Source organism: Mauremys reevesii, linkage group 2 (assembly GCF_016161935.1).
Source record: "Mauremys reevesii isolate NIE-2019 linkage group 2, ASM1616193v1, whole genome shotgun sequence".
Lineage (NCBI taxonomy): Eukaryota > Metazoa > Chordata > Testudines > Geoemydidae > Mauremys > Mauremys reevesii.
Window position 1 is genome coordinate 171,450,123 of NC_052624.1, and position 23,517 is coordinate 171,473,639.

Here is a 23,517-nt window from a genome sequence, read left to right on the forward strand (position 1 = left end):
TTAGTAATAAGGCAACCTGAGCGAATACAAATGAAGAAGCAGACTGGTGATTTGTGACCAAGAAGGGAAAGAATAAAAAGGCGTTCGACCTGCCAGAAGTGTTGAATCATTATTGGGTACTTGGTGAATCAGCTACTGAGGAACCTGTTTCCGGGGGAATGGAACAGACATCTACTGGGAGCATATCTGATGGGCATACTGTTGGTACAAAGCAAGTAGCAAGAGAGGTTCTTCAGTGGTCTGATGTAGGCAAGCAGTAGTCATCAGTGGCTCCATATTGAGAAGAAAAGACAGAGAATTCAGCAAGGGACGTAAGGACAGCAGAATACTGTGCTCTCTCCCTAGAGCGAAGACATGAGACGTAACGTCTCCATTGATGACGATATGCATGGAAACCAATGGTACAGCGTGACATAGAACTACACAGATAATTGAATACTTCAGGGATCTTGAAAGGAGCTGAAGAAGTGGAAAGGCCAAGTAATCTTTCTGGAGTTCCTCACAATTCCACAAGGTGGAGAAGGCATAAAATACTGGAAATGAACTGTTGTGTAGAATACTGGTGTGAAGCTGAAGGTTTTGTGAAACACTGGCCACATTTCATTAGAAGAGAGGGAGAGCCTGCATATCACAGCTGGGAGTGGGGTGACTGGAGCAGTCAGAAGAGAGTTAAACTAACAACTCAAGGGAAGGGTGATAACATGATACATGCAATAGAAACTCAAACTCTGTGTTGTGAAAAAACTGAACCAGGCTGACAAAGAATGTGAAGAGAGAATTTTTTTTTGACTCATCATATATTAATGCTGGGTAATAAGCAAGAGGAATATGAAATTCTCATTTATAAGAATGTTTGGTATAATTGACATTATTGAAACATGGTTGTATGATTCACATGATTGGAATGTTAATCATTAGTTGCACAACCTGCTTAGAAAGGATGGAGTGGATAAAAGAGGTGGGGTTGTGTGGCACTGCATGGTAAAGACATCATTACCTGTTTTAGAATTACTTATAACTCTGAACTGCAGAATCTTGAATGCATATGGATTAATTGCTAGCTAGCGAAGCACAGGAGGGGTACTGGTGAAAGTCTGCTACAAACCACTATTAAGCTAGAGAATAGCTCCTTAAGCTCCGGTCTGTAATGTGTGGAAATAAAAATTGTGTTATATGGGACTTCAGTTTTTGGTGGAAGACATATGCTAGAGGTCTCATGCAGCCAGCAGTAAAACAACAGTAGCATTTCTAATGATAAACAATTGTCTAGCAGAGAAGGTATTGCCCCCATCATGAAATAATTCTATTTTGGACCTCATTGTGACAGATAAAGATGGATTAATCACTGGAAGTTGGTGGTTGTCTGACTAGTGATCTTGACCTGGTTACATTCAATATGAGCAAACAGGAGACAGTCCCACCCAGTAATAATGTAGTTGGTGCTTTAAAGGGCTAATTTCCTAAACATGAGGAAAATTGGAGCAAAACTTGTTGAGAATTTAGACAGAAAAATATTAATGAAAATTGGGAATTTTTTTTTAAGTTTATTAGGTAGCTAAAAAGCCAGGATTCCACAATCCAGAAAGAGAACAACTTTGGGTAAAAGCCCATCCTGGTTCAGTAGGGAAGTGGAGGCAGCAATTAGAAATATATATAAAATGGGTGGGGGGAGTAGATAGCAATCAATATAAATTACAAGTTCTGAAGTGTAGAAAATTAATAGGGGAAGCTAAAGACATCAGGGGGAAATATATGGCTGGCAAGGCTAGGGACAAAAAGATGATTTTAAAATATATTAGGAACAAAATAATCCTGATGGCATAGGCCCTTTATTAGAAGGAGATGGTAAAATTGTTAATGATGATGCAGAAAATGCAGAAGTGTTCAAGAAATATTTTTGTTCTATATTTCGAAAGAACCAGGATGTTGAAGTATTGTTTAGTTCATTAGCAACTAATGAGGATTTACTAGCTATAAACATTTTTCAGTCAACAGGTCTTGATAACTTCTGCCCAAGAGTACTAAAATAATTGGCTGATGATGTTTCTGGCCGGCTGACTTGAATTTTTAATAAGTCTTAGTCTGCTAAGGTAGTTCCAGAAGATTGGAAGGGTGCTAATGTTGTGCTGATATTTGAAAAAGGGCAAATGGGATGACCAGGGGCTGGACCCCTGTAGCCAGAGCCCAAAGCCCCACAGCTGGAGGATGGGGTCCAGGGACAGAGCCTGAAGCTGTGTTGCCAGAGCCTGGGGCCTACCACTGCGCAGCTGGAGCCTGAAGCCCCATGGACAGAGCTTGTTGCCCCGCTGCCCCAGGGCTGAAGCCCAGAGCCTGAGCTCTGCTACCCAAGGGACGGTGAAAACTCACTGGCTGCCTGCTTCAACAGCATTGTGCCCCAGGTGACTCCAGAGGCTGCTGTTGGCCCCAGCATCCAGGAGCAACAGGGAGGGGAAGGGTCTCTACTTTGCCCTCCCCCTCCATCACAGCCCACGAGGCTGTGGCTTCAAGAAAAGCCCCTGGTGGCTGCATGCAGCCACGGTGACTGCATTTGAGAAACACTGCTTTAATACCACCAAATGCTTGGTCATACATCTAGGAACAAAGAATGCAAGGCATGCCTGTAGAATGGAGGACTATATGGAAAGGATTCAGGAGTCATAATGGACAAACATCTAAACATGCACTCCCAGGGTGATGCTGTGACAAAAAAGAGCTAATATGATCCTTGGATGTATAAATAGGAGAGTAGTGAATAAGAACAGGGAAGTTATTTTTACCTCTGTATACAGCATTGGTGAGATCGATACTAGAATACTGCATTCAGTTCTGGTATCTGCCTTTCAAAAAGGATGTTGAAATTGGAGAGGGTTCAGAAAAGAGTCACTAAATGATTTGAGGGCTGGAGAAAATGCCTTATAGTAATCCCTTAAATAGTTCAATCTGTTTAGTTTATCAAAAAGAAGATTGAGATGTGACTTGATTACAGTGTGTAAGTATCAGAGGGGTAGCCGTGTTAGTCTGGATCTGTAAAAGCAGCAAAGAGTCCTGTGCATCCGACGAAGTGGGTATTCACCCACGAAAGCTCATGCTCCAAAAAGTCTGTTAGTCTATAAGGTGCCACAGGACTCTTTGCTGCTTTTACAGTGTGTAAGTACATTCAGAGGGAGAAAATACCAGGTACTAAAGGGCTCTTTAATCTAGATGAGAAAGGCATAATAAGAACCAGTGAAGCTGGAAACCGAAGCCAGACCAATTCAAATTAGAAATAAGGCACACGTTTTTAACAATGAAGGTGATTAACCCTTGGAACAAGCTACCAAGGGAAGGAAGTGATGAACTCTGTCATAAGAACAGCCATACTGGGTCAGACCAATGTTCTGTCTAGCCCAGTATCCTGTCTCCAACAGTGACCCATACCAGAAATTCAGGGTGAGTGTACAGAACAGGGCCATTGGAGAATACAGAAGACAACCTGGTCTTCCCTTCCTTGCTTCTGACAATCAGAGGTTTAGGGTCACCCTGAGCATGGGATTGCATCCTTGATGATTTTGGCTAATAATCTTTGACAGCACTATGCTCCATGAACTTACCAAGTTCTTTTTTTAACCCAATTATACTTCTGGCTATCACAGCACCCCATGACAAGGAGTTCCATGGGTTAATTGTGTGTTGTGTGAAGTAGTACTTCCTCTTGATTGTATTAAACCTGCTGCCTATTAATTTCATTGGGTGACCCCTGGATTTGTGAAAAGATAAATAACATTTTTTCTACACCATTAATGATTTTATAGACCTATATCATATTCTCCCTGAGGCTTCTCTTTACTAAGCTGAACAGCTGTAATCCTTTTAGTCTCTCCTCATTTGGAAGCTATTCTGTAACCTTGATCATCTTTGTTTCTCTTCCATGAACCCTTTCCAAGTTCTACTGTATGCTTTTTGAAATGGGGCAATCAGAACTGGACACTGTATTCAAGGTGTGGGCTCACCATGGATTTATATAATGGCATTATGGTAGTTCAGTCTTATTTTCCATCCCTTTTCTAATATTTCTTAATATCTTCAAGTCAAGATAGAATGCCTTTCTGAAAGATAGATGCTTTAATCAAGCCCAATGTATTGGGCTTAATATGAGGTAACAGGGTAAAATTTAATGGCTTCTGGTATGCAAGAGGTCAGCCTAGAGCAGGGGCGGCTCTAGACCCCAGCGCGCCAAGCAGGCGCTTGGGGCGGCCGTTTCCCGGGGGGGCGGCATTTGGCTCCGGTTGAGCTCCCGCCGGCATGCCTGCGGCAGGTCCACCGGAGCCCGGACCGAGCGGACCTGCCGCAGGCATGACTGCGGCGGGTCCCGTCTTCCCGCGGCTCCGGTTGAGCTCCCGCAGGCATGACTGCGGCAGGTCCGCTGGTCCCGGGCTCCGGTGGACCTGCCGCAGGCATGCCGGCAGGAGCTCAACCGGAGCCGCGGGAAGAGGGGACCCGCCGGGACCGGGGAAGGGCGGCGCAGCGCTCCGCGCTGCTTGGGGCAGCCTACTTTCTAGAGCCGCCCCTGGCCTAGAGATGTAATAGTCCCGTCTTGCTTTAAAATCTATGAATCTCTGAAAATACAGGGAGAAAAAAGGGGGAGGGGAAATTGGAAAATGCCATTTGTGCCGACTAAGTCAAAAGCCTTTGTAAGATTTATGAAGGCCATGTAGAGAGATTTTCCTTGTTCTTGACACTTTTCTTTTGGTTGCCGTAGTGCAAAGTCCATGTCAATAGTTGAACTACTATCTCAGAAGCCCCACTGACTCCCTGGTTACACATGTTTGGCAAGAACTTGCAGTCTTTTGAGAATGACCCGTGCAAATGCCTTGCCAACGATTTTAAGAAGAGAGATTCATTAGTCACTTCAGTCTTCTTTGTTTTTATGCAGTGTTACGATGATGGCATCTGTCATGTCTTGTGGTACTCCTCCTTTCCTGCAGCAGGAAAGCAGGACATTGTGCAGATGTTTAAGCACAACCTATCCTTCTTGCTTCAGTACTTTAGCTGGAATTCCATCTTTTCCTGTGGCCTTTCCTGGTGCTAGGAGACAGTTTCCTTTTCAAGTTTGTTTATAGATGGTTCTGTATTAAGTTCTTTGATAGTCTGTGTGACAGTCAGGTACCCAGAACTGAGAGTCACCTTGTTACCCCCGACCTCCAGTGAGAGGGAGTCTTGCTTGTGGTAGCAGAGTGTTAGCTCCCTGACACCGCCAACCTGTCAGCGACTCCAGCACTCTCCTCTTGGCTATGCCAGCGCTATCTTTGCCTTGCAGGTTAACGAGATGCACCTGAGACCCCTTGAAACATTCTCCTGTGATATCCAGACCCTGACACACTCAAAAATCCCAGAGTCTCTGCTCCCAGAGGAGTAGTGTACCCCAGTTTATTTGTTTTACCTTGAATCTTCACTCCTGTATAAGATACAGCACTTGTGAGCACTTTTATTAAAACAAAAGAAAGTTTATTTAAGATAGCTTCCACTAGAAACAAGAGAGAGATATGTGAATTTTACAGTATGAAGCAAAACCATAAAATGTGTACTAGGACCTACATTTATTAGTATTACCTTTCCAATCTAATAAAGTAGGTTTTTTCCCCCCGAGTTCAGTTCCCAGGAACCAGAATCCAGTCTTTTATGAAACACCCGTGTCCTCGGTGAACAGATGGAGTGTCTTTCCCTAACCTGTGAATCAGTCTTTTGTCTTTATTTCCAGACAGGGCACTCCGCTGTCTGTACAATGTTCCTTTTCACCTGCAAGTGGCTTTGATGTTTTTACTTTATCTTTGATGGTTTTCCATTGACCTTTCTGTGTTGTTTGCAACTGTGGACAATTGAACAGTGCATTACATAATTGGCTAGCAAGAGAGGGGTGACAATTGCATTTTCAAGTTTGTTTATAAATGGTTATACATTAAACTCTTCAATAGTGTGTGTGTGACAGTCCCCAGTTACCCATCGAGATTTATGATTCCCTGGAAACTAACTTTTAATCCAAGACTATAAGGCATAGTTTTCAGTATAGTTATATTATTCTTTAAATCTTCTTTCATATGGAAATAGCAACATTTACAAGTTAATAGGTTGAAATCCAGTTGAGAGCTCTATCTCCTGGAAATGAAAAGATGGGCCGCTTGGTTCACAATGTATTGGATGGTTTGGAGGTCTCAATGTTCACATTGTGGTGAATCCTTGATTCTCCATTTGTGCATTATGTGTACTCCTCTTCCATGTAACGTCCTAACATGGTTGATGGTTGTCCACTGTCTTCAGCAGAGCAAGGAACCTGGCAGTTCGTTGGTAGGGTCATCTATGAGGTGTTTGTTGTTTACGTCAGAGCCTGCCCATTGCACCTACCAGGTGTCTTCTGGGTTGAAGTTGGATGACAGAAGAGCATCTCTAGCTATCCAGAATGGTTGGCAGGACTTAAGGCAAGTGTGAGGCGAGTGAATGAGGTTGTCATGGAGTGTGAGCTCCTGGTTAGCGATCGGTTTCTTGTACTCACACAACATAGTCCTCTCTCACTGGATGGTTGAGGGAAGGATGCTCGCAAGGAGTGATGGTGGCAACCTTCACATGGTCGTCTATGTTCAGTATACTTTTATCTGTGTATACGAACTATTGCCACTGCTTTGGAGACTGAAAGATCATTCATTGACCTCTAGGTCAAAATTCCTTAAATATTACTCATACACACACCTCACAATAATTGTGTATTGATTACTTACAAGAATGCGGTAGGGACCTGGCATGCTGCCTTCACAAATAAATACCATAAAATTGTGTTAAGTATAATGAGTTTGTCCGGTCTGACAGGAGTTGCTTGTAAAGAACAGTGAACCCTTTCTCTGTTGGCACCCATGAGCCCCTATATCACAATCCGGAACTTTGGGATCATGTTTTAGTACTGCTTCAGAAACAGTGGTTTCACATTAATAGCGTTCATGACAACATTCCTCCCAGCATTGCATCTGTTTCTGTCAATTGTGATGTCTCCATTTAGAGATTTGAGTGGGACAGTCTTCTCAGTTGAAGGACTGGTTGCTTTCTTGATTCTATTATACATACCTCTTAGATTTCCATTCTGAAAGAACATTTGTATTTTCTTGCATAGATAGAGCCAGTATGATTGAGCACATTGAATAAATATTAGTAATCATTTGAAGCAAAAGTGCTGTCATGAACACATCCAAAAGCTTTTTTTATGTGCACTTTGGTGACAAATAAATATTTGCATAGTGATCAATGTGCAAACAAACTGTAGGCTAAAATTTCTTCGCACAAACTATTTGTTGAACAATTGTGAATAATGAATACATTTGTAAAAATTCTGGCATGTTTGTGGATAATTCAGAAACAGAAAAAAGAATTAAACTCATATTACATTCATAGTGAATAATTTGTCCAGTTATATACTTCAGCCAAATATTACTTTGTCTCTCTTACTTTGGTCTTGGTGACTTAAAGGCTAATTCAATTAACAATTCACTGAGCAGTTCATCTGTCAATCAGGTTTTTACATCTTGTCCAAACACCAGCACCTTCACCAAGGTTTAACTGCAAATAGCTGACCCAGTATTGACTGGTGGAGACTGACCAGTCAGGCATGGTCAGCATTATGTCAGCTGATTCGGCTCTTGACAATTATGTTGGAACAATTTAAACACAATAAAATTTCCTGGGAAAGTGCTATGTAAAGTAAATGCTATGGAGACTAGATGAAAATCAAAAGGTGGAAAGCTAAGCAATTTAGGAAGGGAAGGTATTTTTTTTTAATAAGACTGTTTCAGAGTCTTTGCTTTTTGTTTATTGTTAACATCTATGTAGTTAAAATGACTAATGTGAATGTTTTAGAGAAGTTGTGTTTGTTAAAGGTTCAACTCCATCCTTCTGTTACCAAGCAAGAGCTCACAATAAGCATCCTTGAGAGCTGAGAACCACCACTTCAAGGGAAAGCAGACTTGACGTTCTTGATTATTATAAGGTTTTAAAAAAAATCTTTGCAGGGGTGTGTGTGTGTGTGTGTGTAAGAGAGAGAGAGAGGAGGGAACTTTCATCATAAAAACTAGGAAAAAAAGGGTCCAGAACAATTTACAAAACATTTTGCAGTCCATCCTGAAATACTGTCCCATAAAATGTGGCCTAGAATCCTTGTGCTTATATTTCTTGTGCAAGTGATCTCTTTTAAAAAGGTGCATTAATATTTAAATTTAAAATATTAGAATATCCTGTTGCTTAACTTTTAAGAAGTCTGATTGTAGTGAAATTCTGATTCAGTGACTGAAAGTTGATCTGGAGTGCCAAAAAGTTGCTGGTAGAGATCCAAAATGACCTGGCAGTTTACAAGACACAGTGATTAAATTTCATTTATCTAACTGCTTGAGCTGATACAAATAACTCTGAGGTTGTATCGTTTTGGATTTCTTCAAGATTATTTGTAATAAGTAAATTGTCAATTGTTTGTTTTGTTTTGTAAATTTGTGTTGGCCTTTAGTGACTTGTGTTTATGTACCTTTGCCTGAAGAACTTCTTACACAACTAATTTATGCCATAAACCGGAATTTAAGGATCAGCCTAAAAAGCTGTGGTAAATAGTGTCAAGCAGGAGACCTGGATTCAGCTGGTAATGAGATTCTGCTTCTCAAGTTGACTGAGAGTGTTGAAACTAGAAGCTCAAGTCCCAAGTTGGATGTAGCAGTGTGCCACTGTGTGTGCAGCCTTTTTTGCCTGAGGTGTGGGGAAGCATTCACTAGAACTCGGAATTTCTTTCTTTAGCCAGAAATACTAAGTCTAGTGACTGGCACTTGCAATTGGGGGGGGAACATCATTACTATTTTCATAGTGTAGGCTGAAGAATCCAAGCAAGGTTGAATTCTGTGGCTAAAAATGTCTTTTACTGAATACCTCTGAGGTAAAAATTGGGACCTCCTATCACGCAAATCTGAGATGCTGTAGTGGTCATATGGGACTGATGGAGTGTTACACAAGGTGTGGGTGTGAAGAGCTCTATTCTGAACGGGACACAGAATCATTGGAGTGAGCTTACAGTGTCTGTGTGCTGCTGTTGAAATGCAGAATAACATAGTTGTTCCCCTAGTGTAAAATAAAATTTCAGCTTTTTAAATATTTTCTTCATCTTCAAACATGGCGCACAGCACACTAGTTACTGCACCTTTAGCCAATCCTTGTTCATTCATGATTCAGCTGATTGTTTACTTTGGGTCTCTGAACATTATTGGCTAGGCCCTGTTTCTGGATTGCTTTTCCATCCATTAATACTGACCCTAAAAAAGGATCAAAATCCTGTGCTCCTTCCACTATTTGCTGTTATTTCATAGATTCATTGATTCTAGGACTGGAAGGGACCTCGAGAGGTCATCGAGTCCAGTCCCATGCCCCCATGGCAGGACCAAATACTGTCTAGACCATCTCTGATAGACATTTATCTAACCTACTCTTAAATATCTCCAGAGATACAGATTCCATAACCTCCCTAGGCAATTTATTCCAGTGTTTAACCACCCTGACAGTTAGGAACTTTTTCCTAATGTCCAACCTAAACCTCCCTTGATGCAGTTTAAGCCCATTGCTTCTTGTCCTATCCTTAGAGACTAAGGTGAACAAGTTTTTTCTCCCTCCTCCTTCAATCTGTGCTTGTGCTGTTTCTTTCTACTACAACTCTGACAACCATTTTTCCTGTTGCTTGCGGAATTGAGTTCTTGTCTTTTCACTCTCTTGAAAGATTATGGTTGCTGCTTATTTTCCACTTGCAATTCCCACTGAATCCTAAAACTATTTAATTTGTTGGTAGTTGTCCCACATATTTCCATCTCTGTTCCTGACAGGAACAGCTTGGGTGTTTATCACTTTAACTAAATTCTCTTGTATTAATGGGTTCCAATGTTCCATGTTGTTTGTTTAGTGTAACGAATAAGTGTGTTGATGTCTAAATATTTGTTTTCTTCAGCTTTTTGACAGTCTTTAAGAATTAGGCGTCTTGCATGCTAATATAATTTCAGTGATGTTTATTTCAGTTTGCAGATCTTGAAGATAATGGTTTTAAGATACCATGGTTGAGGTGCTCTGGAAATGTACAACAAACTGTTTTTCTTATTTATATCTGCTTCAGTTACTTTCATTAATAATGCTTAGCCATTACATAGTAGCTTTGAAAAAAGTGACCAACGTTAACTAATTCTCACCGCATCCACTGGAGAGAGGGCAGTATTATGACCAAGTTTACAGATGGGAAAACTGAGACACAGAGGTTAAGTGGCCTGCCTAAAGCCACAGATATGTGTTATCAGAGCTAGGATTAGAACTCAGGTGTTCCTGTGCTCTGGCTATTAGAACATGCCTCTCTTTATATAACAATGTACATTAATACTTCAAACTGAAATTGAATTGTGAGTTGTGGGGAAGGATAATTTAATATGTGTAAAAATAAATAAAACTAGGAAGTGTGCCTGTTGCCATCCATATCATGTTGCTTGTCTGATACATACCTTTCCCGCCCCCACCTTTAGTCTGGCTTTGTTTTAGAATATATATTGTCTTCAGCGCAAAGACTGGATCTTCTACTTGGTGTTTGGAAGCCAATCTTTGGTACCACATTTTGGGCACTACAGCAATCTAAATAATAGGGATAATGTATTCTGTAGCAGAAGATGGCTGGTTGTCTGGTATCCAGTAGTTGCCAAAAGCCAGTTGTTTCCAGCATCTCTGGCATGAAGCTTACAAATTCAATCATCTAGCACAGAGGTTGGCAACCTTTCAGAAGTGGTGTGCCGAGTCTTCATTTATTCACTCTAATTTAAGGTTTCACATGCCAGTAATACATTTTAACGTTTTTTTAAAAGATCTTTCTATAAGTCTATAATATGTAACGAAACTGTTGTATGTAAAGTAAATAAGGTTTTAAAAATTTTTAAGAAGCTTCATTTAAAATTAAATTAAAACGCAGAGACCTCCCGACCAGGGCCAGGACCTGAAAATCAGTTTGTGGGCCGCCTTTGGCACGCGTGCCATAGGTTGCCTACCCCTGATCTAGCATTTGTTAGGCAAGTAGCGAACTGTGACTTTTGCCTTTCTGCCCAGCTCCGTTGATCCAGACACACTGGTGAAATGAGAACAGACACATAGACGCATTTAAGCAGTAGGCTGCAACTTTTATTGACTTAAACACAGGGCAAGGGTACTATCCGTCCATCACCCATACTTTCATGCACTAGGCATTTAGGTAGTTTCCATGTGGGGGTTATAAGGCTCCAGCTATATAACCCATAACTCAAGGTAGGCACTCCTCACTCTACACCCAGGACTCACTCCACATGGACATTGTAAGTGGGACAGAGGGTGCAGAAAGGTGGTGAGCTCAGCCTGCAAGGGCCGCGAGGTCTGAACTCTTCTTCCCAGTACCCCCATATCCTGTCTGTCTGTCTTGTCCACCTACTATGGCTTGTCCAGCATTGAGATATTAAGCTCTCTGAGGTAGATACTGTTTTCTATTGCTTGTCTTTATGGTGCCCTGATCTTTGATTGAGATTTATAGGCATTATCGTAATATAAATACAGTAGACCATCAGAGTTATGCACACCAGTATTATGACTGACCGGTCAACCACACACCTTGTGTGGCACCAGACTTACGCAATCAGGCAGCAGCAGAGATTAAAAATACATTTTTAAAAGCGAATACAGTACAGTGCTGTGTTACACATAAACTACTCAAAAATAAAGAGAAAGTTTAAAAAAAATTTTTTTTGACAAGGTAAGAACTTTTTCTGTGCTTGTTTTCATTTAAATTGAGATGTTAAAAGCAGCATTTTCTTCTGCATAGTACAGTTTCAAAGCTGTATTAAGTCAATGTTCAGTTGTAAACTTTTGAAAGAGCAAACATAACATTTTGTTCAGAGTTCTTTTCATGCCTTTGCTGTGTCTGCTCTACAAATCATCTGGATAGGAAACTTTTTTATATTTATTGTTCAGCAGTTTATCTGTTATGTCTCTGAGGTGTCTTTCTGTATGCAGGTGTAATTGCCTACTACTTTAAAAGAGCATGTACTTAGTAATTGGTCATCTTTGAAAGATGTAGCCCCTATTAGGTGTGTTCATTATGAAGATTTGAGTTAGAGAATATAAATTTCCTTACCGCTATTTGTAGCTCATCTTCTCTGAGGTTAGTGCTTTTTTTATCTTTGTTTTAGAAGTACAAGAGAAAGATGGAGATAGGAAGACAGAGTCATCATCACTACTCTCTGACAATACAAGACCAAGATTCTGGTGTTTTTGTGTTCTTTCATCTTGCTTTTAATTTAACATTTCTGGTTTACACTGATAAGCACTTCTAGGCAGTCTGTCTCTTAACAGTAGTTCTTGATAGCTTGTTCTTCCTTACATCCATATGGTAAACTTTGTATTCGTTCACTCTGAGACAACATTTTTGTTCAGGCTGTTTTCCATCTATTGTTTTATGGAAAAGCGAATGCCTTGATTTCATATTCCGATGTCTAGCCCATTCTCCATCAGTCCCATGAATATGTAAAAGAGTTAATATAATCAGCTCTAAAATAAATTATAAATATTTCAAGTTTTATTTGTTTAGCAATTAGAAAATGTCACCAGTTAAATGTTTTGACAATTTATTTTTCACAAATTTTGTTTCAGTGTATTGAAATAGTAGTACCATATATTTGAACAGTAAAGTAATGCTTATTAAGGGAATTCTGGTAAAAAAAAAAGCTATTAGCTTTAGTCGAATGCAGATATGTAAGAATGGTCATGCTGGGTCAGACCAATGGTCCAGCTAGACCAGAGCAAATGAACAGAACAGGGAAATTGAGTGATCCATCCCTTGTTGTCTAGTCTCAGCTTTTGTCAGTCAGAAGTTTAGGGACAGCCAGAGCATGGAGTTGCGTCCCTGACCATCTTGGCTAGTAGCCATTGATGGACCTGTCCTCCATGAACTTACCTAATTCTTTTTTGAACCCAGTTATACGTTTGGCCTTTGTAACATCCCGGTGGCTGGATATTTATGGTAGAGTACCTGCGGTCTATCACAAAGGTCTGTTACAGCAGGTCATATAGATTTTACTGTAGCCGAAGTTAAAATAATTATGTAGTCTAAATGAAACAAACATATGAAGTTCAATACAAATCACAAACATGCAATTTTAAATACATAAATTCAAAACTAAGAGGTACATTTAACACAATTTGTTGTCAGCAGCAGTATGATTCAACAATAATGTTTGCACTTGTATATTGCCCTCCATTCTTCTAATCACTCTATAGACATTAATTTAGCTTAACCACACACTTGCGAATTTGATGTGTAGAAGTATCCTTCAGAGGTAATCCTAGATACATGCATCCAGTACGGTCATACATGGGAGCCCTTGCTCATGATGGGTCAAAACACTGAGCAGCAGTAAAGTAAGAGTCCCTTTTAAAAAACAAAACATATAAACAAAAACAAGGAGAACATGGAAGAAAGGGGAGCAGCAGGAGCATCGTAACAAAAATAGTTTAGGATGGAAGGGGTGAGCAAAAGGCATCTCCTGTGGGGGAAGTGGAACAGAAGAAACTGATAATCTTGTGGCTGTTCTTGCATTGCCTATAAAAGTAAGATATAATACTATCCATTCCCATTTTGGAATAAGTAACTGAGGCACAGTGATTTGCTTAGGGACACACAGAAGTCTGGCAGAGCCAGGATCAGGATCAGTTCTCCTGATTCTCAGTTATTTGTCTTTGTCAGAAGAAAAGCCTTCCTCATGTAATGGCACATATCCTCCCTTGATTCCTGAGCTATACCGTGTCCTTGATCACCAAAGAATATATCGTTAGGACCAATAACTTCACACATGACTCATGCTAAATAAATAGATTATCAAACAATATTAAACCAATATGTTTTGTAAAATAAACAGTTTGCTATCTAAACATTCTGTCTAAACATATTAAGACATTTTTTCCTTAAAGTTAAAAGGACTCTGGCCCCATCAAAGTTAGTGGCGAAACATCTCTTGATTCTAGTGAGGCCAAGATTTCACTCAAAGTGATAACTGAGATATGCTAGATTCAGATTCATGAACATACAAAATATTTTCTGTATCGGAACATTTTTGATATTCCAAACAGCTTTTAACAGATCGAAGTAATGAGCTGAGGTACATTAAACTGCATTGCCAGTCAGCAGTGGAAGAATACAATCTCACAGTAGAATCATAAAAATATTTTAATCTATATTCCTGTAAAAGTGTTCCATGTGCATCTAATATCATGTGCAATTGCTCTCTCATATTTTTTCCTCTTTACATCTAAATCCGTGTTTAACTTTTAATTTTCCTTTCAACAGGTAGAGAGAATTGTTGACAAGAGGAAAAACAAGAAGGGAAAAATAGAATATTTGGTGCGATGGAAAGGATATGAGAGTGAAGATGACACCTGGGAACCTGAACAGCACCTTGTAAATTGTGAGGAATATATACATGAATTTAATAGGCGTCACAATGAAAAGCAAAAAGAAAGCACATTAACCAGGACAAACAGGACCTCTCCAAATAATGCCAGAAAACAAATTTCTAGATCTACCAATAGCTCTTTTTCAAAGACGCCACCTAAATCTTTAGTGATTGGCAAAGACCAGGAGTCAAAAAATAATCAATTGTTTACTGCCACCCAGAAGTTCCGGAAAAACAATTCACCATCTCTTTCTGGCAGGAAAAATATGGACCTTGCAAAATCAGGTATTAAAATCCTTGTTCCCAAAAGTCCTATTAAAAGCAGGACAGCAGTTGATGACTTTCAAAATGAAAGCCCTGATAAATTGGACCACATAGAACAGGATCAAGAAGACTCTGTAGCACCAGAAGTGGCAGCAGAAAAACCGATGGGAGCTTTATTAGGACCTGGTGCAGAGCGTGCTAGGATGGGGAGCCGGCCAAGAATACATCCATTAGTGCCACAGTTACCAGTGCCAGTAACAGCCACAATTGCATCAGCATTAACAATAAATGGAAAAGGTAAGTGTATACGTTTGACATTTTTATGTAGATTAGCCTTTTGACTGGACTTTTTTGTTATTTGTCATATGCAAACAGTTACTTGTTCAGCTGACCTGTTTGAGCAGTATATTGATTGGTTGAGAGAATAACTGCTGTACTAAACCAAATCTGGAGATTTCACAATTGCTTTATTTTAAAATAACTGTGACTGCAGATGCCTTTGAGAGGTTTGCCAGCTTTTGCGTTCTTCACTGAATTCCATTGGCATTTGTGTTTTAAAAATCAACATAAGATGCATCTGTGTTTGACTTGACATCAGTGTACCGTTCCCAAAGATTACATCATTGCTTTAAATTTCTCTAAATAGGTGAGACTCAAATTTGTCATGAATGCTAGGAATATAAATGATGGAAATAGTCGCGTAATTTTTAGTAGGGGTTCTTTACAGTGGTTCTCTCTTTTGGTTTGCATATCTTTTTGCCTAACTGTTGATTGGAATAAAGCCATCAGAATTATATGGTTTAAATAATAATGTTCTTATGGTTGGTTTCTGTGCAAATTTGAGCCAATTGGGCAGATATATGCACTTTCTTTCTGAACTGAATTCTGTCTTGCATTTTGATTAAATTTAGCAGTGTTTGGCTGTATATAATTCACTTTACATTGAAAGTTTAGATTTAAAGACCAAATTTACTAATATCTCAATGACCTACTATGAATTTATTCAAGTGGCTTTACAAAACTTGTAACACCATAAAAGGACAAACTGCTTTTTAATAATTGAAACCTGTTTAAAAACTTCATGTTCACCCCTTTGATTTCCCAAGTCTTTATTCTTTCAAGGGGAAGAATAACTGTAAACGTATTTAGACTGTTCTGTACAATTTTATAAATATTCTTGTGAGTGCACTTTTAGGGCTACATTTTCAAAAGTGTAAAATTGCATCTGCAAATGTGATGCAGAGGCCAAAATCTGCAGATGTACTATTGAGGCTGAAGGGCTGACAAAAATGTTTTGGAAACTAAGAATTTGCCCTTGCAAACATAGCAGCTACCAGGGGCGGCTCCAGGCCCCAGCACGCCAAGCGCATGCTTGGGGCGGCATGCCGCGGGGGGCGCTCTGCCGGTCACCGGGAGGGCGGCAGGCGGCTCCAGTGGACCAGTGGACCCTCCGCAGGCATGTCTGCAGGAGGTCCACCGGAGCCGCGGGACCGGCGAGCGGCAGAGCGCTCCCCGCGGCGTGCCGCCATGCTTGGGGCGGCAAAATGGCTAGAGCCGCCCCTGGCAGCTACATGCACAACTGATGGACACAAAAGAGATTGTTCTGAGGACTTCACTTCTGCCTGTAGCTCATACACATTGTTGCTCCTCTTCAGATTTTCTGAAAACCCAGACACAATAGGAGAGTTTGGAAAGCGGTGGGCAATGAGGAACTCATTCTAGGAGCTGTGGTGTCAGGTCACAAATCAATCCACTGTGCTTCAGATGAACAAGGGAATCATTTTAATGCACATATTGGTGGCAGGACTATCTCTTGCTGTACATGGGGTGAATGTGCAATGTGAATCTCAAAGGACACAAACAGAAGCTGGAGATAAACATAAGAGACTGCAGTGTATGAAACTTAGTCAATAAGTCACTGGTGTAGATGAACTAGAGGTGTGTGCACATGCAGTGGTTTTGTGATAACTGATATGGTGAGAAAGTGTTGTATGGATGCCCACTGTGAACTGACAAATGTACTCTCTCTTCAGTGTAGTTGCCTCCTAGCATCCAGAGAAAGAAACGGAGGAAACAAAGAAACTTGTCAGGCAAATAACTGGCCACAAATGACAAAACCATTTCCAACATCCAGTCCCTTTACACTAGTAGCATTGGCAATATAGGGGACAGTACAGTGCCTCCAGTGAAAGTGGAGAGAGGAGAATTGCGTGGAGTCTCACATGACTAGAAATGAAGGATGCTTCAGTCATGTAGCTCATGACAGCAGTTGAGAGAAACAGTAACACCTTACCAAATATACAGGTATATGCACCTGACACAATACCACTTATCCTCTACATTGTGGAGGATAAGTGGTATTGTGTCAGGTGCATATACCTGTATATTTGGTAAGGTGTTACTGTTTCTCTCAACTGCTGTCATGCATTTAAAAAGATGTAGATACGCTGGCCAGGTAGTCAACATACTGTCATGTCAACAAAACATCTTCTCAGGAATGTCTTCAAAAGCCTGCCTATTAACACTTATGATTGTGGCACTGTGTAAATGTTTTGGCTCTCCTCTATTTCTTCATAGATGCAGATACAATAGGACAAAAAGGAAGCGGGGAGGGGAATGTAGTCAGGAGGACTTAAACCATGTGATATTTTAAAACAAACTTATTATTAGAGCTGGTTGGGAATTTTTCCACAAAGCGTTTTTTGTTGGAAAATGCCAGATCATTGAAAGTGAAACTGTGGGAAATGGTCGATTTTTAACAAATATCTGGTTTCAAAAAGTTTTTGGAAAAAAGTTTCAAATTTGTCAGAATGGGACGTTTTGACATTTTTCAAAACAAAACATTCAATTTTTTCAGTTCAAAACTACTTTTAGTATTAAAATTTAATAGTAAAACATTAAATCACTAGGCTGAAATAAAAATTAAATACTTCCAAATTATGGACACACAAGGTTTCGATTGACTCGTACCAAAATAATTTTCAGATTGTCAGTTCATGAAAATCTTCAAGATTTTGACCTTTTGGGATGGGAAAACCATCTACCCATCCAGCTCTACTTATCTAATGTACATTGAGAGCACATGCCTTGAAATAAACCCAGGGCCTAGATCATTATTATTAATAATTTTATTTAGTTGCATTACTGTAGCAGCTAGGATCACTAGTCATGGACCAGGGCCCCATTGTGCTAGGCACTGTACAAACACAGAACGAAAGATGGTCCCTACGCCAGAGAGCTTATAGTCTAAGAATATGGCAAGAGACAACAGATGGATACAGACAGGTGGGGGAGTGTGAGGAAAGAATGAGACAATATTGCTCAGCATGATAGGCAGTGGTCTCAGAACATAGCTGTTACCAAGTTTTTTGTAGACATCATGGACAAAGGAGAGTGGGATGTGAAGGGGGATAATGAGGTACCTTTGTGACTGTTTATGGGCAGTTCCTCCCAAGCATGAGGGATAGCATGTGAGGAAGCACGATAATGCTTATTTGAAAATTTAATAAGTGCCGAATGGAGGCTGGCATCGTGGGCCCATCCAAGGCAGGAGTCAATATCTCTGTAGCAAGTGAGAGATTATGGGTATGGTGGGGAAAGTCTGTAAAGGGCCTTGAAAGTGAAGACAAATAGCTCCTGTTTGATGTGCAATAAAGAAGAGAGAGCTGGTGGAGGAATGCAAAGAGGGGCGACGTGATCAAAGAGACAAGCTAGCAAAATGATCTTTGCAGCAGCATTCTAAATAGATATGAGTGGGACAAGATTGCATTTGTCAAGTTATCACCGTGCCTCAGTGGGTCACAGCTGAGAATACCAGATTTAGGACAAACAGCTGAGAAATGGGGCAGACCCACCCCAAACTGGTGGTGGTTCTTCCATAAGATATACCAAGCCAGTAACAAAAGTAAACATCTGTCTCGCAACAGTGGTTAACTAGAAGTCAGAAATGCAGTCTCTTTAGGTATCCTAGCCTTTGTTTTACCATCCAGACACTAGACTTAATGATGTGTGGTTGTTGAAAACCAATTTCATCAAACAAGTTCTTCTAATCTCACGAGATCAGCCACATAGCCAAGTCAATCACGCTGTTGCCAATCCTGCAATCAGAGAGAGCAGGAGCAGAGGAGGAGATGTTGGGGGTTTCCTAGGGCTGGGGATTGGCAAGGAGGACTTTGTTGTGGGAAAGGGGCAAAAGGGTGAAGGAGAGTGAATCGAGAGAGAATCAACATAAGAACGGCCATACTGGGTCAGACCAAAGTCCATCTACCCTAGTATCCTGTCTTCCGACAGTGGCCAATGACGTGTGCCCCATTTTTTTAAAAAAATTTTTTTTGCTATTACTTTTTGAGTCTTTGGTTAACTGTTCTTCAAATTCTTTTTTGGCCTTCCTAATTATATTTTTACACTTCATTTGCCAGAGTTTATGCTCCTTTCTATTTTTAATCTTTTCTATCAAAGCTGTCCCAGCTGTCACTAACGAAAGTGATAAACAATAGAAATTGTGTTCATCTCATGGCATTCCAGTGAGTTTTGTTTATAATATGAACATGTTCACTGATTGTATGTAATGAAAAGAAGCTATTAAGGAGAGTACAAACAGTCTGAAAAGCCACCTAAAACCCCTTAAATCTGTGATAACCATATCAGACAGAAATGTCTGGGATGTTGGCCTGTTAGTCTATGAGAGGGAGAATCTTCCCGAGGGTCTCATGGACAAACTGCTTCTTCATTGTCTATTGGGGAAAGGAGGCAGGTGTAATGTTTGGCTGTGTGCCTTCATGGTTCCCTCACAGAGTAGAGAGGAAAATGGTACTAAATGATAAAACATATTTATTCAACTCCCACTAGATTTCTGTTTCCTTGCAGTCTTCAGACATGCTGCCTTGGTCTGCTCTCTGCTGTTCCCTAGAGGCATCCAACTTGCCTGTTGAGTAATTGGCATTTGTCCACACACGTGATTGCACAATTCCTGTCAATTTCTTTGTTTCCTATGGCTCATATTAACAGTTGGAGTATTTCCAAATGGCAACCATATTCACTATGAAATAAGGTTTTAATGAACGCTGAAATAATTTGGGGATGCAAAAAGAAGTAGCACTTGTGAGGACCTGTTGTCAAAAGTATAATTTAGAGTATGTGTGTGTGGCTATATTGCAGCTAGGAGTGAGTCTCCCAGCCCAGGTAGACAGACTTGTGCTAGTGGGGCTTGAGCTAACACACTAAACATAGCAATGTGGATTTTGCAGCTCAGCCTCTCAAGACCACCAGACCCCCCTCAGCTTGATAGCCCAAGCTCCAGCCCAAAGCACAAGGTCACTGGTATTCTTAGAGAACTAGCTTGAGCCCTGCTCGCTCTCAATTGCAGTGTAAACATACATTATTTAGGTTGCAGTTTTCAGTACAGAAAGCAATTTTAGCCTTAATTCTTTTCTACTCATTTAACACTAAGATAAAGAAAATTCTATCAACCCCAGGTCTTGAAGGTGACTCCACACAATTACTGATACAGACAGGTGCCTACACTTCTTCTGCAAGACACCCTTCCGTACAGTTAGAAAAGAGGGAGCCAGAATCATCTTAAACAGTACCAAACCAAAACATTCAAGGGCATAGCTCGAGTGTCAGTTATGGCATACAATAGAACAGGTTGGTTATCAGTGCATATTCCAATTGGTTGTCTGCTACACACAGCTGGATGTGCTGAGCCTAAAGCATGCAGGAATTATACATGGAGTTCACTGCTTCTCACCCTTCCATAAATAAGTGTGTACAGAATGTAAAAGCATCATTTTAACACTATGCACCTCTTTATTGCAAGTGATTGCCTTCCCCATAAAGAAGGCTGAGCATTTTTAAAACAGTGTATGACTCAAATAATTTTAAGTCTGTGGTGTATTCAATATCACTTGTCCCTGAAGTGTCTCACTGTCCTATTTCCACATTGAGTGAAAAAGACAAGGCTTGTGGGGGTTTTGTTGTGATTATTAATGTTAGGTTGTAGCAACACATTAATAAGAAGTGGGAAAGTGGTAGTACGAGGTGTTTAGCAGGATTCACCACCTTTAAGGCTGACAGGGACTGGCTCCCACCAGTTAAGCACCTACCACCTGGTGCAGATGTGACACTGCCTTAATTGACTCCTCATCCAGAGACGTGATGATCAAGTGGGACTACGTCACTGGCTCCAGTACCTGTGACTGTGGCAGAGAGCTTCAAAATATGAATCATCTCCTGTGATGCCAGCTGCTTGAGCATGAATGCTCTTCCAGTGACCTGGCACAGTGCAATACTCAGACAATCATAGGTGCACGGATGTGGCAGGAAACAGTATGAGGACAGGATAAGAAGGTTAGCTTTAATAACGTTCAGACACAGCTGTATTGTGAAGAAACTTGGAAGTCAAAATACTGCATATTAATTTGGGCTTTCTCCACACTAAAACACAATAACGTAATGAAAAATGTGTTACTAGGAAGATACTAGGCAGCAGAAAATATTGGCTTAGCAACTCTGAAATATCCCATGTAATATACGGTCTAATGCAAAAACTACTGTTTTGCCACCATTCCACTGACCCTAGTAGTTTGAAATTATTTTTTATTTAATTGCAAAGCAAAAAAATCATCATCCAAAAATCAAAATCTATAAACCTATCTAGAACATAAGTCAGTTATTTTACACTAGGCAGAAAAAAAAAAACTGCAGACAACAGCTCACAATGTGACTATCACAGAATCAAATAGGGCAGCATCAGTTTCCCTTTTCCCAGATTGTTATAAATCTGGGAGATATAAAGAGATTTTTGAGTTTAAAATTATATATATAAAAATCTCTTGTCTTTACAGTGTCTCAGTTTAGTAGGAAATAAGACAGCCATGATAAAGTGCACAGACATAAAACTACCATGAAGAAAAGTAACTTTTCTCCAAGCTTGAGGAACCTTGGCTATATCAGCAAAGAAATGTATTCTTTGCTCTTTATACGGAATTACTTTTTTTCCCATATACACAATTCATCAATCTCTGCCAATCAATAGATGTGTCATAAGAAACAATAACAATAGAAAGTAAAGACAGGGAAGTAATTTTCAGTGTTACCTAGGCTCAATAATATTCAGAGGCTTCTTATGCACATCAGATGACCAACATTACCTAGTCTTGCAAAGAGAGAGATTTTTCAGATAGGTGATGATGAGCTACAGATTGGCAACATATCATAATGATTTTCCAATATGTTCCAGACTATAATTTCAAGATCCTCTGAGACTAAACTGCCCTTTAAATGTCTGTACAAGACTATGCAGTTGTTTTCAGCTATTTTGTTTTGCCATATTTTCCAAAGTTATTTTCAACCTGATTACACCCTTCTTTGAAAATGCTTACCTGGTACAAATTTTATTTGCACCTGTTACTACAGACGTTAGTGCCTTAATGGTACAATGCCTAGGAAAACTGAGTTCTTATTTCTCTCAATGTGTGCAAAATGTGCTGAATTTTTTAAGTTTGATATTTAGGTAACAGCTCCAGACATCTTACAATAACTAAATTTGACATTTTGAGTTATTATTTCAGTGTGGTTCTATTTGTAGTAACACAAGTAATAGAAAACCTCCACTACCTTAAATGCTTTAAATGACTTGCTAAAAAAACCCTATATTTTGGTTTTCAAAATTAAATATTAGATGCAATATGTTTGAAAATCTGGTAAAGTTGGACTAGAAATAGATATTGTGGTGACATTTTATCTAAGTAATTCAGGCAAAATAGGCAATTATAGATGGTATAGTATATTAGATAAGGGAGTCATTGTTCACCATCCTCTTTCTTAGAAATGATCGTGTAAAATTGAAGCAACATACTTACTTCAGAAATACAAATTGATCCAAATCTTTTATTTTTTTAATATTAATATACGTAACTGATGGGTCCAAAGCAAAATCCCAGATCTGAACATTCCTTAACTTTTATGATTCATAAGTATATCTACTACGCACTAGGGTCCTGATCAAAAGACCTTTGAAGTCAATGGAAAGACTCCATTGGCTTTGGAACAGACCTAGATGTGTTCTTTGTGGATATCATTTCATTCTTTCAACAGCCAAGCAATGTGTTCTGTACCCAGTAAACCCTAGAACCTTTTGGTTTATTTCAGCTTCCATTGATGAGAATTCATATAACAATAAAAACAATTTCAATTTTTAATAAATCATATTGTCCGCTTATTGCATATCCACATAAACTGTATACAGTAAGCAGGTACGTACAGATGTACTGTAGATACATTTTCACTAAGAAATGTTCACAAATACAGTATTTTCTTCATGTTTTTCATATCTTGCCTCCATTATGAGGAGAGTCTGTCAGCCCTACTAGTGTTTTCATATTAGATGTTGAATAGTTCCTCATTTCTGTTCCCTGCTCTGCCACCAGTTTGTCATATAATCTAAGACATGTCATTTAATTTAACTGTCCCTCCATTTACCCAATTATAATAAGATTAAACTTCTTCCCCACCTGTTTGGTGTGTTGTGAGTCTCAATGATATGTAAATCATTTTGAGATACTTAGATGAAAATCACTACTTCGGTCTAAAGTGTTTATTGTATTATATTTGGCTAATGAATTTATTCATTTACGAGTGTGATTATATCTTTGAATTGAAGATGTTATATTTTTATAGTAGTATGGTCTCTTTTTGGATTATAAATTTTTTGAGGGCTGGGACTGTCGTTTTCTCTGTTTGTACAGTACAGCGGGGCTCTGACCTG

General features: G+C 39.7%; 1 protein-coding gene across 3 annotated transcripts in view; it reads left to right on the forward strand.

Annotated features, from left to right (window-relative positions):
• Positions 1 to 23,517, forward strand: part of CDYL (chromodomain Y like) — a 180,173-nt gene that overhangs the window by 70,359 nt on the left and 86,297 nt on the right. For all 3 annotated transcript variants that reach the window (XM_039527409.1, XM_039527408.1, XM_039527407.1), the window contains one exon: positions 14,381 to 15,047. In XM_039527409.1, coding sequence (XP_039383343.1) covers positions 14,381 to 15,047 — 667 coding nt within the window. The remainder of the gene's footprint in view (positions 1 to 14,380; positions 15,048 to 23,517) is intronic.